This window comes from Oratosquilla oratoria, chromosome 12 (genome assembly GCF_046742065.1).
Source record: "Oratosquilla oratoria isolate Oo_2021 chromosome 12, ASM4674206v1, whole genome shotgun sequence".
Classification (NCBI taxonomy): Eukaryota; Metazoa; Arthropoda; class Malacostraca; order Stomatopoda; family Squillidae; genus Oratosquilla; species Oratosquilla oratoria.
In genome coordinates this window covers 38,820,203-38,834,942 of record NC_134788.1, presented here as the reverse complement: position 1 = coordinate 38,834,942, position 14,740 = coordinate 38,820,203, and the positions used below count along the sequence as shown (strand labels likewise).

The 14,740-nt window shown below is 37.2% G+C and overlaps 1 protein-coding gene across 1 annotated transcript; it reads right to left on the bottom strand.

Annotated features, from left to right (window-relative positions):
* Positions 1-695: 695 nt before the first annotated feature.
* On the bottom strand, positions 696-1,532 carry LOC143030340 (uncharacterized). Its single transcript, XM_076193493.1, has one exon. The coding sequence runs from the start codon at positions 1,530-1,532 to the stop codon at positions 696-698; it is 837 nt and encodes a 278-aa protein (XP_076049608.1).
* Positions 1,533-14,740: the final 13,208 nt, after the last annotated feature.

The window sequence follows — 14,740 nt, the reverse complement described above, 5'->3', positions numbered from 1 at the left end:
TAGCAGATTTTTATTATAGAAAAATACAAAGTCAGCACTAAGTTATGAAATAGTACATTTGAAAGTTAGCACTACTTTAAGTAAATCTAAATCGAATTACAAGCGGATGCAGTGGGCACAGCCTTTAAGAAACGCTTCAATGTCTTTCTGGCCTGCTTGGAAGTCTTTGCAGAGAGTGGGAAGCCTTTTCTGAAGGTCTTTTGTATGTCTCCCCTGCCCTGGTCTTTTCGTAGAGCCTCGATCGCGATCCACACGGAAGGATGGTCGGTCGGTCGTGGCCGATCATCCACATGTGTGAAGGCTTGATTCCACGCCTCACAATGCTTGTTCGTACGATGCCCGCCCGCCCGCCCGCCAGACAAGGTTACTTCGTGTACGTTCCAAAGTTCGGGTGGAAAAAGGGGTGGCCTTCGGCGCATACGAAGCGGCGGTCGGTAGCACATCACCTGGGCGGCGTTCGGCAGGCATCTGGATACGACGATATCCTCCACACACGTAGGTCGCATCGAAATAATCTACCAGACAACTGAGTTGCTCCGGAATAACAGTTCTTAAAAATTCCATCACCTCCGAAACTCTGTCACATGGCAGAAAAGCCAAGGCACCTAACAATAAACAAAATAATCTACTTTCTTCGTCTGTCTTGTACAGTGTCACAAGGCCTAATTCCTGTATCTTCCTCCAGGTGTTCTGCGTTAGGTGAAAAAAAACAAACAATCGTGGCACTGAACGTGATCCCCGAATACAGTCCGGATAGCATTCACAGTCGCGAGTTCGAAATCGGTTGTGATTGTCGTAGGATCAAGGTTGAATCCTAGTGTGGCACACTGTTCAACAATGGCTTGGAACACTTCTTCATATATGCTCTGAGTTTTGCCAGAAAGAAAGGCGTAGACACATGTTATCTTCGACTCGCCTAAAGGGCAACGAATTAAATAGAGTTGATGAAAGAGTTTCGGAGCAGTCCGGAATGTGCCATCCATAAACCATTGAGTGGAACGAGTAAGATAACGCAATCCCTCTTCAGTTGCAAAGACAATAACCCGTCTACTGCTATCAGCACCACTATCATAGAACATGAACTCCTGACCATCAACCATAGTCCATGAATCGTCCAGTTTTAAATCTTGCAGACAAGCGGGATCTTTCGGAAGAGCGTGGCGCTTATGGTTGCGAATCGTGCGTTTCACAGACTCTGAGTTTCCAATCTCAGCACGCGCTGCGACAGGAAGATTAACAACAGTATCGGCAATAATCTGACTTGGCTTTCCTCTGGTGGCAGAAGCGTGCTCATTCATTTGAACTCTGGCCTTCGTGGCATCTACTTTAGCAGTATTAGAATTATGACTATGTTTTGTACCTTTGATTTCAATAGATATATCCAAGTCCGTGTACAGTGTTGCACTGCATTTCATAGCTTTTCTCCTTGAACACTCCCATCGTATAGACGTTTTGTTCACACTCTTCTTCGTGTACATATAACCATCGTAACAAAGTTTCTGTCCACCTTTGTTGTTTTTTATCATTTCCATGTTGAAATATATATATATATATCCACACAGATGAGTACACACTAATGATATGAATGATACTGTGATGAATGTGGGACTTGTATACCCACACCATTAGGGAAGTCTACTTCACACATTTAATGCAATTAAACACCTCAACCTCACGGAATGTGAAACCAACTCACCGGGCCCTTTGAACTAGGTCTTATTTACAACAAGTATTACTGTTATTAATAAGTATTATTTATAAATTGGGGGCTTTTTTCCAGTGGGGCTTTTTTTCCGGTGGGGCTTCTTCCCGAACAGGGGTCTTCCTATGTGGGGCTTTTTTCCGCTGAGGCTTTTTCCAGGATTCGTGGATCATCATGTGACATTTGAGGTGACCCTTTTGTGAAAAAAGTGGAATCACATAGGTCACACCGAAATAGCTTCTCTCATGTGTGAGTCTTCATGTGACGTTTGAGATGACCCTTTTGCGAGAAAGAAGAATCACACAAGTTACACTGGAATGGCTGTGTGGGTCCTCATGTGACGTTTCAGACCACCCTTTAGCGAGAAAGCAGAATCACACAAGTCACACTGGAATGGCTTCTCTCCTGTGTGGGTCCTCATGTGACGTTTCAGATCACCCTTGTATGAGAAAGCAGAATCACACAAGTCACACTGGAAAGGCTTCTCTCCTGTGTGGGTCATCATGTGACGTTTGAGATGACGCTTTTCTGAGAAAGCTGAATCACACAAGTTACACTGGAATGGCTTCTCTCCTGTGTGGGTCATCATGTGATATTTGAGACTAACCTTATGTGAGAAAGCAGAATCACACAAGTTACACTGGAATGGCTTCTCTCCTGTGTGGGTCATCATGTGACATTTCAGACCACCCTTTTGCGAGAAAGCAGAATCACACAAGTCACACTGGAAAGGCTTCTCTCCTGTGTGGGTCATCATGTGATGTTTGAGACCACCCTTATGTGAGAAAGCAGAATCACACAAGTCACACTGGAAAGGCTTCTCTCCTGTGTGGGTCATCATGTGATGTTTGAGACCACCCTTTTGCGAGAAAGCAGAATCACACAAGTCACACTGGAAAGGCTTCTCTCCTGTGTGGGTCATCATGTGACGTTTGAGAATAACATTTTGTGAGAAAGCAGAATCACACAAGTTACACTGGAAAGGCTTCTCTCCTGTGTGGGTCATCATGTGATCTTTGAGACTACCCTTTTGTGAGAAAGCAGAATCACACAAGTTACACTGGAATGGCTTCTCTCCTGTGTGGGTCATCATGTGATGTTTGAGACTACCCTTATGTGAGAAAGCAGAATCACACAAGTTACACTGGAATGGCTTCTCTCCTGTGTGGGTCATCATGTGATATTTGAGACTACCCTTATGTGAGAAAGCAGAATCACACAAGTTACACTGGAAAGGCTTCTCTCCTGTGTGGGTCATCATGTGGTATTTGAGACTACCCTTAAGTGAGAAAGCAGATTCACACAAGTTACACTGGAATGGCTTCTCTCCTGTGTGGGTCATCATGTGATATTTGAGACTACCCTTATGTGAGAAAGCAGAATCACACAAGTCACACTGGAAAGGCTTCTCTCCTGTGTGGGTCATCATGTGATGTTTGAGATTACCCTTTTGCGAGAAAGCAGAATCACACAAGTCACACTGGAAAGGCTTCTCTCCTGTGTGGGTCATCATGTGATGTTTGAGACCACCCTTTTGCGAGAAAGCAGAATCACACAAGTCACACTGGAAAGGCTTCTCTACTATGTCATCATGTGATATATGTGGTAATATTTTGGTGAGAAAACTGCATAAAATAGGTCGCACTAGAAATGTTTCTCCCCATGAGATAGCTGAGGTATAGATGCCACATCGGGTTTTCTTTGTTGCATGACAAATACATGGAATCTATGGATAACTTTCCCACAGAAATGTTGATGGTTACCTTTCTGGAAAAAAATGTAATAAGATTGACATTAACTTTTTGAGATTTGTAATAGTAGGATTGTGGGTGTTTTGTACCCAAACCATTTCATACATGCCATCCCCTATTATAAGAATATTTTACTGAAAAGCACACAGTAAAATCGATTATTAAAATCACTCATGAAAATGGGATGTGTTCACATGACATCCACACCAATTACATTGTCCTAGCCCTCGAATAGGTGCCCACCTACCCGGGCACACAACTCGCCAACAACCACCACCACCACTGTTAACATTGGTCATTGTTTGCTTAGTGTAAACAAACACACAGTTGCCACTGTCCAATCCGTGTAGCAGTTGCAACTGCTGACAATATTACAAACCAACAGACCCTTTCCTCCTATAAAGGGGATGGCAGAGCCTTTCGCCTAGTTGTGGGTTGAAATTCCATACTTATCTCCTATTCCTACATAGGCGGGGGGGGGGGTTAGGTTAGACTCAACCCTGCCCCTCAATCAACCAGTACTAAAACAAACTTTTGAGATTATCTTATCGAGTAACGGATTCACCGTTGCAACGGTCACTACAAATGAGTTGCAATTAAATTTGTGAAAAATTTACGTCCATTGTTTATTTTACTCATAAATCAGAATGACAACACAATTTTCTCCAGATTCAATTACGGTGTTCACTAACTTGTAACTTTATGCCTATAGTAACTGTATGTCTGGCATTAGAGAATGTAAACACTGAACACGTTTAATACGTCGCCTTCTTTCTATCTACAAATTTGGCAGCGGCGATCAGAACCAATGAAGAACTAGGCAAAAAAAAGCAACCTTTAACGTAGAGGCACACTACTTGCTTTGCTCTCAAAATCTTGCGTACGTCGCGTAGGGAGTGTTTTGCAGATGACTTTTTGGGCTAACAGCAAACAAAAATGAAGACAAAGCATCCCGCCAAGCTTTTACCTATGTTAACAAAGTGGGATGTTTAATGCCCACGCTTCGGTCCTAGGACCGTCTTCAGGGGCGTAATGAGATACAGTGGACAAAAAGCTTAATACATTGGCCGTAGTTGGAACTGGGAGAGGTATTCCGTGATACCGAAGCTGTCCGGGTCCCCTCCTCCTCCAGTCGTTACGGGAACCGGATAACTGGTCACAACCTTACATACCCAATTATACATAATGGATCATATACATTTTTATTTACAAAGAATAAATACAATAGAATAAAATGCAACTTATACAACAAGTGAAAAAGTGGACTACACTTGCACGAAAAAGGAAATAAATTAAATCATGTTCATACACACTGTGACCTTTGTTCACCCTGTACTCTCTCACTTTATGTTGAGTCTGTCATTGTGTTCCTAGTGCCCAGGTATATTGAATTTAAGTCTATGCACCTATTTACGCTAACTTCTTTTGTCGTCCACGCTTCTACAAATATTCTCCTTTTCTTTGAGCCGTCTCTGTGTACCACTCTGGCTCCTTCCCAGTCAATGTTGTGCTGTAGCTCGTCCATGTGTTTATAAAGTGCTGAGGCTGCATCTTTCCGTTTAATTGCCTGTTTATACTCTTTAATTCTAGTGGCGAGTTTCTTCTGTCTTTCTCCTATGTAATCTGCATCACAATCCAAACAGCCAATGCGGTACACTACACCCGACTACTGAGTGGGTGCTTCCATGTCCTTGACCCTGGTGAGGTTGTGATGCAGAGTGTTGCGTGGTTTATGTGCTACCTGTATGTTCTTGTCCCGGAGTATCCTGGCCGTCACCTCTGATGCACCTTTAATGTACAGAATTGTGACCCTGTGTCCTGTGTGAGGGGATGGTGTCTCGGCACATTGCGTCCTCGTCCATTTCCATACGGTCTGACTCGGATAACCGTTGGTTCGGAAAACATCACGTAGGCGCCTTCTTTAGCACACCTTCTTAAACTCAGACACTAACCTCCTTAACTCCTCCTCTAATCCTCCAAATTTCTTCATTTTCTTTAACCTTCTCTAATCCCCAGCCCATTACCCTTGCACTTACCTCTCGCACCACCCCATCCATTTAGACATTGAACAGCCACGGCGACACAACACATCCCTGGCGAAGTCCCACCCATACATCAAACCACTCGTCGCTCTCTCCATTTCAAATTCAAAGGGTTACAAAGGAGAAGCATGCCGACAGGAGACCTTTTGGTCCATAACTTGGTCAGATGCGAAAAAACTATAATGATGATAGATAAATTAATACAAAAAAATAATAATGATAAATAAGAATAAATAGATAAATAGGTAAAGTTAAATGATAAACAATCAGGTAAATAGTAAATAATAATAAATGGACAGATAATAATAAACAAATTGAGAAATAATAAGTGTGAAAATGTTGTCACTTTTAATGTTGTCGATTCCCTTTAAAAAACTTAGACATGTATCAAGTCACCTGAGTCTACTTTTTTTTTTTTTTTTTTTTTGGGGGGGGGGATAGATTCATATGATTTAATTGATTTTCATATCTTTTATTTTTGATATTTGGAATCAGTCTTGTGGCTCGCTGTTGTACTTTTTCCAATCTGTTGGTGACCATAAGGGAACGGCATATTCCAACTGTGGTTGAAGTCATAAGACCACGCAATCAGTCCTAGAAACTTATTTGCTTTCTCAGAGGCTGAAATACATTGTTTAGATGATTTGCAATCATTACTGATAATTAACCCAAGATCCTTTTCACTATCCACTTTTGTTAACGGATTTCTAAATAACTTGTAATTGTACTTACTGTTATTTCTACCTATGTGCATAACCTTGCATTTACTTGTGTTCAATTTCATTAGCCAATTCACAGACCATTAGTTTAAGTGATCGTTTGCCATTCCATGCAGTTTTGTATTATCAGCAAATCTGGAGATAATAGATTTCAGTCCGTGGTCTATATCACTTATATATACTATGAAGAGAAGTGGCCAAAGAATGGAACCCTAAGGAACTCCACTTTGTAAGAACATCTTTGCCTCTGTGAGTTTGGTGGATTCCATCAAAAACATATAAGTCATGATGCCTAGAAATGAGAAACCAAGTATCAAGAAAGTGGTATCCCAGTTGCGTGAACAACTGTGATATCCTCTCATTGATCCTTATGGCTTTAACACAGGTTGTACTACTCTTGCAAAAAAAAAAAAATCTTGACTGCTATTAACAGCTTTCCTCCTATCCCATATATCTGTAAAACCTCCCACAATGCCTTTCCATCTACCCTGTCAAAACCCTTCTCCAAATACTCGAAGGCCCAAAAACATCTTAACCCTTTGCTAAAGCTTTCTCACATATCTGCCTTACCACGAAAATCTGACTTTGCACATCATGTAAATGCTCTCTCAATGAGCAGACGCTGAGTCATCGACTTGAACCCAAGTTGCTGGTTCCTTCTGAGATTTTGATTCCTAATAACCAAAGAATAATTTTACCAAAGATGCTCCCCAAGTGAATTGAATTTGTACTTAATCGCACATTTCTTTATTAGTTAACTTTACCTATTCACTATTTATATTACTATTATTTGTATTTATTTGTTTATTTATAGTTATATCTTTTTGCATCCGACCTATTTATGGACCAAAAGGTCTCCTATTGGCATGCTCCTCCTTTGCAATCTTTTGTAAATAGAATTGGTTACCCTCCTAAACATGTAATGTATGCACATCATACCCACACCATTTACAGTGTCGCAGCCCTGTATCACTATTGGAAAAGGATCTGTTTTCCTCATCCAAACAAACAAACAATTTCTTACTTTAGTTAGACTAATTCAAAATGAGAAAGTTCAATCTTACCTTCTTGATTCTTATATGTAATTTATTGAAAAGGCGAAGACTTTTCGAGAGACTGGTTTTAACTCGGCCGAGTGTGTACTTACTCTCTTTCGCCTAATTGAATTTATCCAACTGTGGATATTTATCCAACTAAATTTATCCAACTAAATTGTGATGTAATCCTCTTTTGTTTTTTAAGAGAGGTTTCTCTTTACAGATGGAAGTAAATGTTCCTCCGAAATTGATTTACAGTAAACTTATATTATTTACTTTTACATACATACATTTACCAAGGCTTTTTCCCCCTTACTAGGGAGGTAGCCAAAAAGGAAAAGGTCAGAAGCAGTGTCGCAAGACACAGTACATCCACAGCAAGGCTGCTGTTGACACAAATTCTCAGTGTCTTAATTTCACAGAATCAAAGAATTTTTTAAACAAAGCCGGCAACTAGCAGTAAGCAATATCTATACATAACTCAATCATTGTTTACTTTTTCATCGACCAGAATTTTCGGTATTTATTTAAAATATTAAAATCTTTCAATAGACTACAAATTATCAGTAGCAATTGATCATTAAAATTATTATTCAGATTTTATCCAATAATTTAAATATACATAATTTATTACTTTAATGAAATTAAACCTCCAGAGTTCAATAAATGAGTTCAATATGACGTACCTTTTACGTAATTTCTAATATATTCCAGACAAGAGATTGCATTTGTAACAAATGCAATGCAATGCAACCTTGTGTCCAAATCAATATAAATACAAATATAATAAATCAATAAGATTTTAATGCCTCTAATCAAACTTTGATAAAACATTTTATTCTCATCCTTAGATTAAGGGTGCAGTATTTAAACCACCACCTAAACACATGTATTCTCACCCCTGAACCAGGGTGTAGCATTTTACCCAACACCTAATACCCAATTTATAATTTATAAATAATCAAGTTTATTTTTCATAAGTTCATGCTGCTTTAATGCAGCCTTTCTTTTTGGTTTGAGATCTCTATTATTTGCAGATGGAGCTTGAGGATTTGTTTGATTTGAATCGTTTCCAGTATCTACCTCTGAAGGTTGTGATGGATTTTGACTTTCAAGAGTGATATTTAATTCCATGGGATACAAATTCTTTATTGCATTGAAGGCAATTTCTCCATTATTTTGTTTCACTTTAACAATTCTAACCTTATTGTCATGCCCAATAATTATCTCTAATATCATTCCCATTAACCAAAAGAGTCTGGGTTTATTTGGATGTTTAATCAAAACTACATCTCCTTTCTTTATCTTGTCAGACCATTCTTTCTGGTAAAGATTTTTTGCATGATCCCTTAAACTCAGAAGATAGTCTTCATACTACAACCTTACAAATTCCTCAAACATCTCATTCTGCTTGCAAAGTGCATTTTCAAGATTTTCCTGATTTTCATCATTAACCCAAATATCAGTTTCATCTTTGAACCAATGTTGTTAAGTTTGAGGAATGAATTTGGAATTATAAATTCAAATTCTTCTGAACTGGCTCTATAAGTGAGAGGTCTAGAATTAATGGCATTTTTTATGTTTGAAAGGGCAGTGAGAAACTCAAAATATGTTGATTTAATCTTCCAATTGCCTTATACTGACAGTTTTTTACTGTTCTGATAAGACGTTCCCATGCTGCCCCAACCCATGCTGAATATACTGGGATTCTTACATGTTTGATTTTGTTCTTTGAGAGTTCATCCAAAAATTCATTTGACTCAAGAGTTTTCTCTAATATGTCTCCCCTTTTCACAAATGATCGGACATTATCACTGTACAAGTAAGTTGGAATAGTATATTGATTACAAAATCTTTGAAAGGCCAGAATGAAATTCTTAGTTGACACGTCAGGCAACAACTCAAAATGGACAGCCCTGATATCAAGACAAGTGAAAATCAATATGAAATATTTACTCAAAGCATTAGTATTATCTTTTCTCAAAAATACATGACCTGTATAATCAACTCCCACATGATTGAAAGGTCTGATCAGATTCATGTGCTGCTTAGGCATACTGGTTACTTTAGGGTAATTATAGGCAAGTGCATTATACTTCTGGCAAATTTTGCAGTCCTTAATTGAAGCTTTAACAGAAGATCTACCCTTTGGGATCCAGAATCCTTGGGACCTTAGGAAATTTAAGGTAGTACTGACTCCCATGTGTTGTACCTGAGCATGACAAAATCTGGTAAAAAGTAGTGAAATGGTGATCTTTTCCCAAAAGTACAGGATTATGCACATTATAATCAAATTAAGTGATTTGGAAATCCTTCCTCGTGATCTCAGGATGCCCTTTTCATCAAGAAACAAGTTTAAATTCAATACTAAGGAAGGCACTTCTGAATCTTTACAGTTACTTGACTTGAGTGTATCCACTTGTTTAAGGAAGCTAATTTCTTTAGCAAAACCGACTGACTGATTTATCATGATCCAATAATCCAATACCTTCTCATGAGAGTTTTCACCACTCTTCATACAAATCCATTTGAATAGATACTCAGTGATTTTCATAACTTTATTATAGTTTGAAAACTTATTAATGTCAAAAATAGGTTTGATTTCAACTTCTTTTCCTTGCATGGTATTGTATTGATATTTTGATTCATCAGATTAAAACCCACACTCAACAATGGGTATTTAGGCCAGGTATTTAATTCATATTTCATCCAATCTGGTCCCTTGAGCCAAAATTCAAAGTTATCGATAAATTTGTTGTAGGTTAATCCTCTAGTTAAGAGATAAGCAGGATTATTTTCAGTTTTGACATAATTAAAACTAATGGGAATGTTATAATCCCTTTCAAGCTGTTGTAGTTTACTATCCATCTCACCTATTCTATTTTTGACAAACTTAGATTTTAGTTTAGTCTGTCTGGTTATTAACCAGTTGAGCACAACTTGTGGATCAACAGCAATATTAATATAGTTGAATCTTATATTGGAATAGGCATTCAAAATAGTGGAGATGCACTTTAAAGCAAGAATCACTCCTAGCTCCCAAGACTGGGATACTATGTTCTTTTTCCTTGTTAGCAGGATCCACTTTTGCTTTAGGAAATAAGAGGGAACTACTTTCCTTACTGGTACCATAAGCAACAAACCCAAAGCAATTTTGTGAGCTGTCACTAAAAATATCAAGTCCATACTCTTCATTCTCATTTAATGCCTGCCTATTAAAGGAGACCTGATTAGCTTTCTCAAAGTCTGGTTTAATATTATCCCACTCATTTATTATGTCCTCAGGCAATTTTTTATCCCATCCTAATTTGTGTTGCCACACCTTCCTCATCAATAACTTTCCTTTGATACTAATGGGTAAGACTAACCCCAGTGGATCGAATAAACTTGAAGTCTCGGATAACAATTGTCTTTTAGTACTGACAGAGTGAAATTCAACAGGCGCAAGCTGCATCTCATCTATATTAGGATTAAATCTGTAACCTAGAATTTTCTCTGTCTCATTTGAGTGTTCAACCAATTTGCCATCCCTTTCTATCAGTTGTCTCAGTTCAAGTGAATTTGAATTCCAAGATATTGAAATAAAACCACCAAGACCCATTCTTTCATAGCAAAGCCGATAAAGGTCAGTCATTTCCTTAGAATTATTTACCTGTGAATATTAAATTATCAACATAGAATTGACTGGAAAGAATATTAGTGCATTTGTCAAGAGGAAATTTACTGGCATGTTTCTTCATTACATAATGTAGAATGAAGGGTGATGATGTAAATCCAAATACTAGAGTTCTATATCTATAAGCAGTCAATTTATCCCTTTCCCAAAGGAAACAAAAACGGTTCTTGTCAAACTCTTGGCTGAGCCTAATTGACAGGAAGGCCTGCTTGATGTCACTCAGCAAGATTATATCATTAGTTCTAAAGCAAAATAACAGTTTAAGCAAGGACTCCATTAGATCAACTCCAGTATATTCAGCCTCATTCAAAGAAGGTAGATTCTTGTCAGTTTTTAGTGAACAATTGAAAACTGGTCTAATCTTAGTTAAGACCTGCTCTTCCATCTTAATGACTGGCCTATGTGGAATCCAAGTGTGATTATTCACCTTTTCAACAGAAAAGTCTGTTTCAATCTGCTCTATGATTCCATCCTGAAGCTGCTTATCAAAGACCTCTTCATACTTTTCATAAAGATTTGACTTTTTAAGATTTTTTGAGGCTCCCCCTAAAACTTTTCTGGCAACCTGAAAATTAGAAGGGACCAGTTATATTTTTTCTGAATGCCTAGGAAGCTTAACCTGGTAATGGCCATCTTTAAACTGAATAGCTTCATTAAATCTAGCAATTTGTTCTTGATCCTCTGAACTATAAATTTCATTCTTACTAATTCCAATAGATTCCAAGCTAAAGAGATATTCTATCCCATTTTCAATATCTGAATCACTTAGAATGTTTTCTAGAGGATTAAAATGAGATTTAATTGGATTAAGTATCAGATTAACTGAGGTGTCATGAACTTTAGAATGCTTCTGACATTGATCATTTTGAACTTCATTACTTGCTGTTTTTTTTTTTGTTTTTTGTTTTTTTTACTAATTTGAGAAGCCTGTTTCCTAGTCAAGAAATGATTGACATTACCAATAGGAATTACTTTATTTCCAATTACCATGCAGCTCCCTTGCAAGCACGGGGCAAATGAACATTCTGGAAGGAATTGAAGCAAGTCTACACCTATCAATGCATCCACCTCTATTAATTCATTATCCTGATTTAATCCAAAGGCTTCATCAGCCAATTCAAAACCTTGATCTTTTATATTTTTTAGGGCTTCATTCATACCCGGTACAACAAAACTTATGCTGAGTGAAGGGTCAATAAGAAATGGCATTTGAATTATCTTATTCATTTTAACACCTATTAAGGTTTGCTTTAAGCTCTTAACTTCAGCTCCAATGAATGTTTTTATATTGAAGTCTATCATATTCAATGAGTCTAAATCCATACACAGCTCTTTAGCAACTCTTGCTGACATGTAGGATCGTTGACTCCCTGTATCAATTAGACATCTGACCTTACTCTGTTTACCACGAATAAATTCCAAAGTTACAGTAGGGGAAATGTAATCATTTTCAGATTTTTGTTGAGATGTTAAACAAAGATGATTACTACTAGTATTAGGCCCTTTAAATTCAGGACAAAGGGGTGCTAATGGCCATGAGAATTACAGTGTTTACAACCATATTTTAATCTATTTTGCTTGCCAAAGCATTCATCTTCTTTATGACCAGATCCAGCACAACATGCACAGAGACCTAACTCCTGTACTCTCTCTGTCTTATCCTTAAGAGTTGAGTATTTTTCACACTGTCCCAAAGAGTGACCTGATGTGCTGCACAATTTACAAATAAGGTTTTTAGAGGGAACAACCTTATTTTGACTGGTCTTAAAATTTTGAAGAGAACTTTTATTTTCTTTGTGTGCATTTTTTGAATTTTCTTTGGCCTTATTGATTTTATCAGATTTAGGCAAAGTAGTTTTACAGGTCTTAATTAGAGTCTTAATAATGTCATTATATGACTCAAAGATTTCAGTCAAGGTAGGATAGTTGGTATTATATTTATGAACCAGTTCCCTTTTGAATGCTGTAGGTAATTTATTAAACAGAATATGACTCAATAGTAAATTTCCAGGAGAATATTTCACTGTAAAATCATAACCATAATTAGACTTTAATTAAAAAATGTATGCTCTTATTTCAGTGATGAATGACTTTAATGTAAAAAACTCCTTGTCATATCCTTGAGGCACTGTTGCGCTTAGAATCCTTCTGAAAGTTTCATCCACTATAAAGGGTACATCCAGAAATTCATCCTTCAATAATTTTAGTGCAGTGTCATAATTTTCATTTATGATAGACAAATGGCTAATGATTTTCAAAGCATAACCCCTAAGATAACTATGTAAATAACTAAGCTTCACTGCCTGGGACACACTCTCCTTATTACCTATGACATTATTAAACTGATTGAGGAAAGAAGAAAAGGCAAATCCTTTTCTGTTCCATCAAAAATGCCGCATGATAAGGGAGGTGGTTTAGTATCAAAATGGTCTAGCCTATTGAGTGTTTCAACAAATCTATCAGCATCTATAGAGCTTGCAGAGTGATTATTGGATTTATTCCCTGCCATTTTAAAATCCTGAAATTCGGATAGACTTTCATCTATTTCCATATGATAGCCTACTTGCTTGTCTACTTCACTAGTAAATGTGTCAAATTTCTTAACATCTACTTCATTTTCCTTTAAAAGATCTAAAATTTATTCATCTTTAACTTTAATTTCACTTATAACTTGATCAATAACATCTAATTGTTTACTACAGAAACGAATGTTTAATGTCTTTTTATTGAGTGAATCCTTTGATTTATTAAGAATCAGAGTAACTTTTTTTTTAAGTATACCCCTTTCTCGTTTCAATTTAGCCAATGCAGTCTCAAATCCAGCTTCATCAAGATTATCATTATCCTCATTATCACTAGTCATGATTAGACTGTATTTATACAAAGTACAAAAAAATATTCAGGTTGTACTAGCCTATAGATAAATTAAAACAATTCGATTTCACTAAAAATAGGCCATAATTCAAATAAACAAACTTCAACCTGGACACAAGGTTTCAACTAAGAACAAATAGGCCCTAGTATATACTAGGCGAACTTGAACAACTCATTTAATTGAACTCCTGAAGCTATTACATAAAACAACTTAATTTACTCATGAATATGTTAAGCCTTTTAATAATAATTGGCTAAGTAAATCAACAATTACTTTTCTACTATAAACAAATAGGCCCACTTTCAGGCTCGAATACTGAATCAATTCACGGAGGTAAACTATTAGCTATGGCGAATTAGATAGATTATGGCAAGTCTTGATGTTAATAAACCTCTCTTTAAATCACATAGCAAAATACTGCTTAACATGCCTAACCTTGAGGAGGTGCCCATTTATGTATCCATGCTACTCGCCAACAACCACCACTTGACTGCTGTTAATGTTGGTCACTGATTACTTAAATGGTCATATCAATACACACTCATATGAACTTCATATAGTGGACTCTGCCAACAAATGGTAAACTGGTGTTTGCTACTACCCTTTTCTATTCTTTCACTACAATGTAAACAAACACATTGTTGCCAGATCAACTCCGACATGAGCCACTGTCCAATCCGTGTACCAGTTATAACTGCTGGCAATATTACAAACCAATACCGAATGCCTGGACTCACTTGAGGAAACATATTACGTAAAAACATAGTCAAAAGTACATTCTATACAGAACTGTCGGAGACACTAGCACTCATGGAGGAGTCATATACAGTAACTCAAATTATCTAACACAAAAGTTCTCACGACTCATTCAGATCATCAGGTGGAAATTATTGCCTTCCATCAAATGCCCGTATATAAATTAATTATAAACTATCATC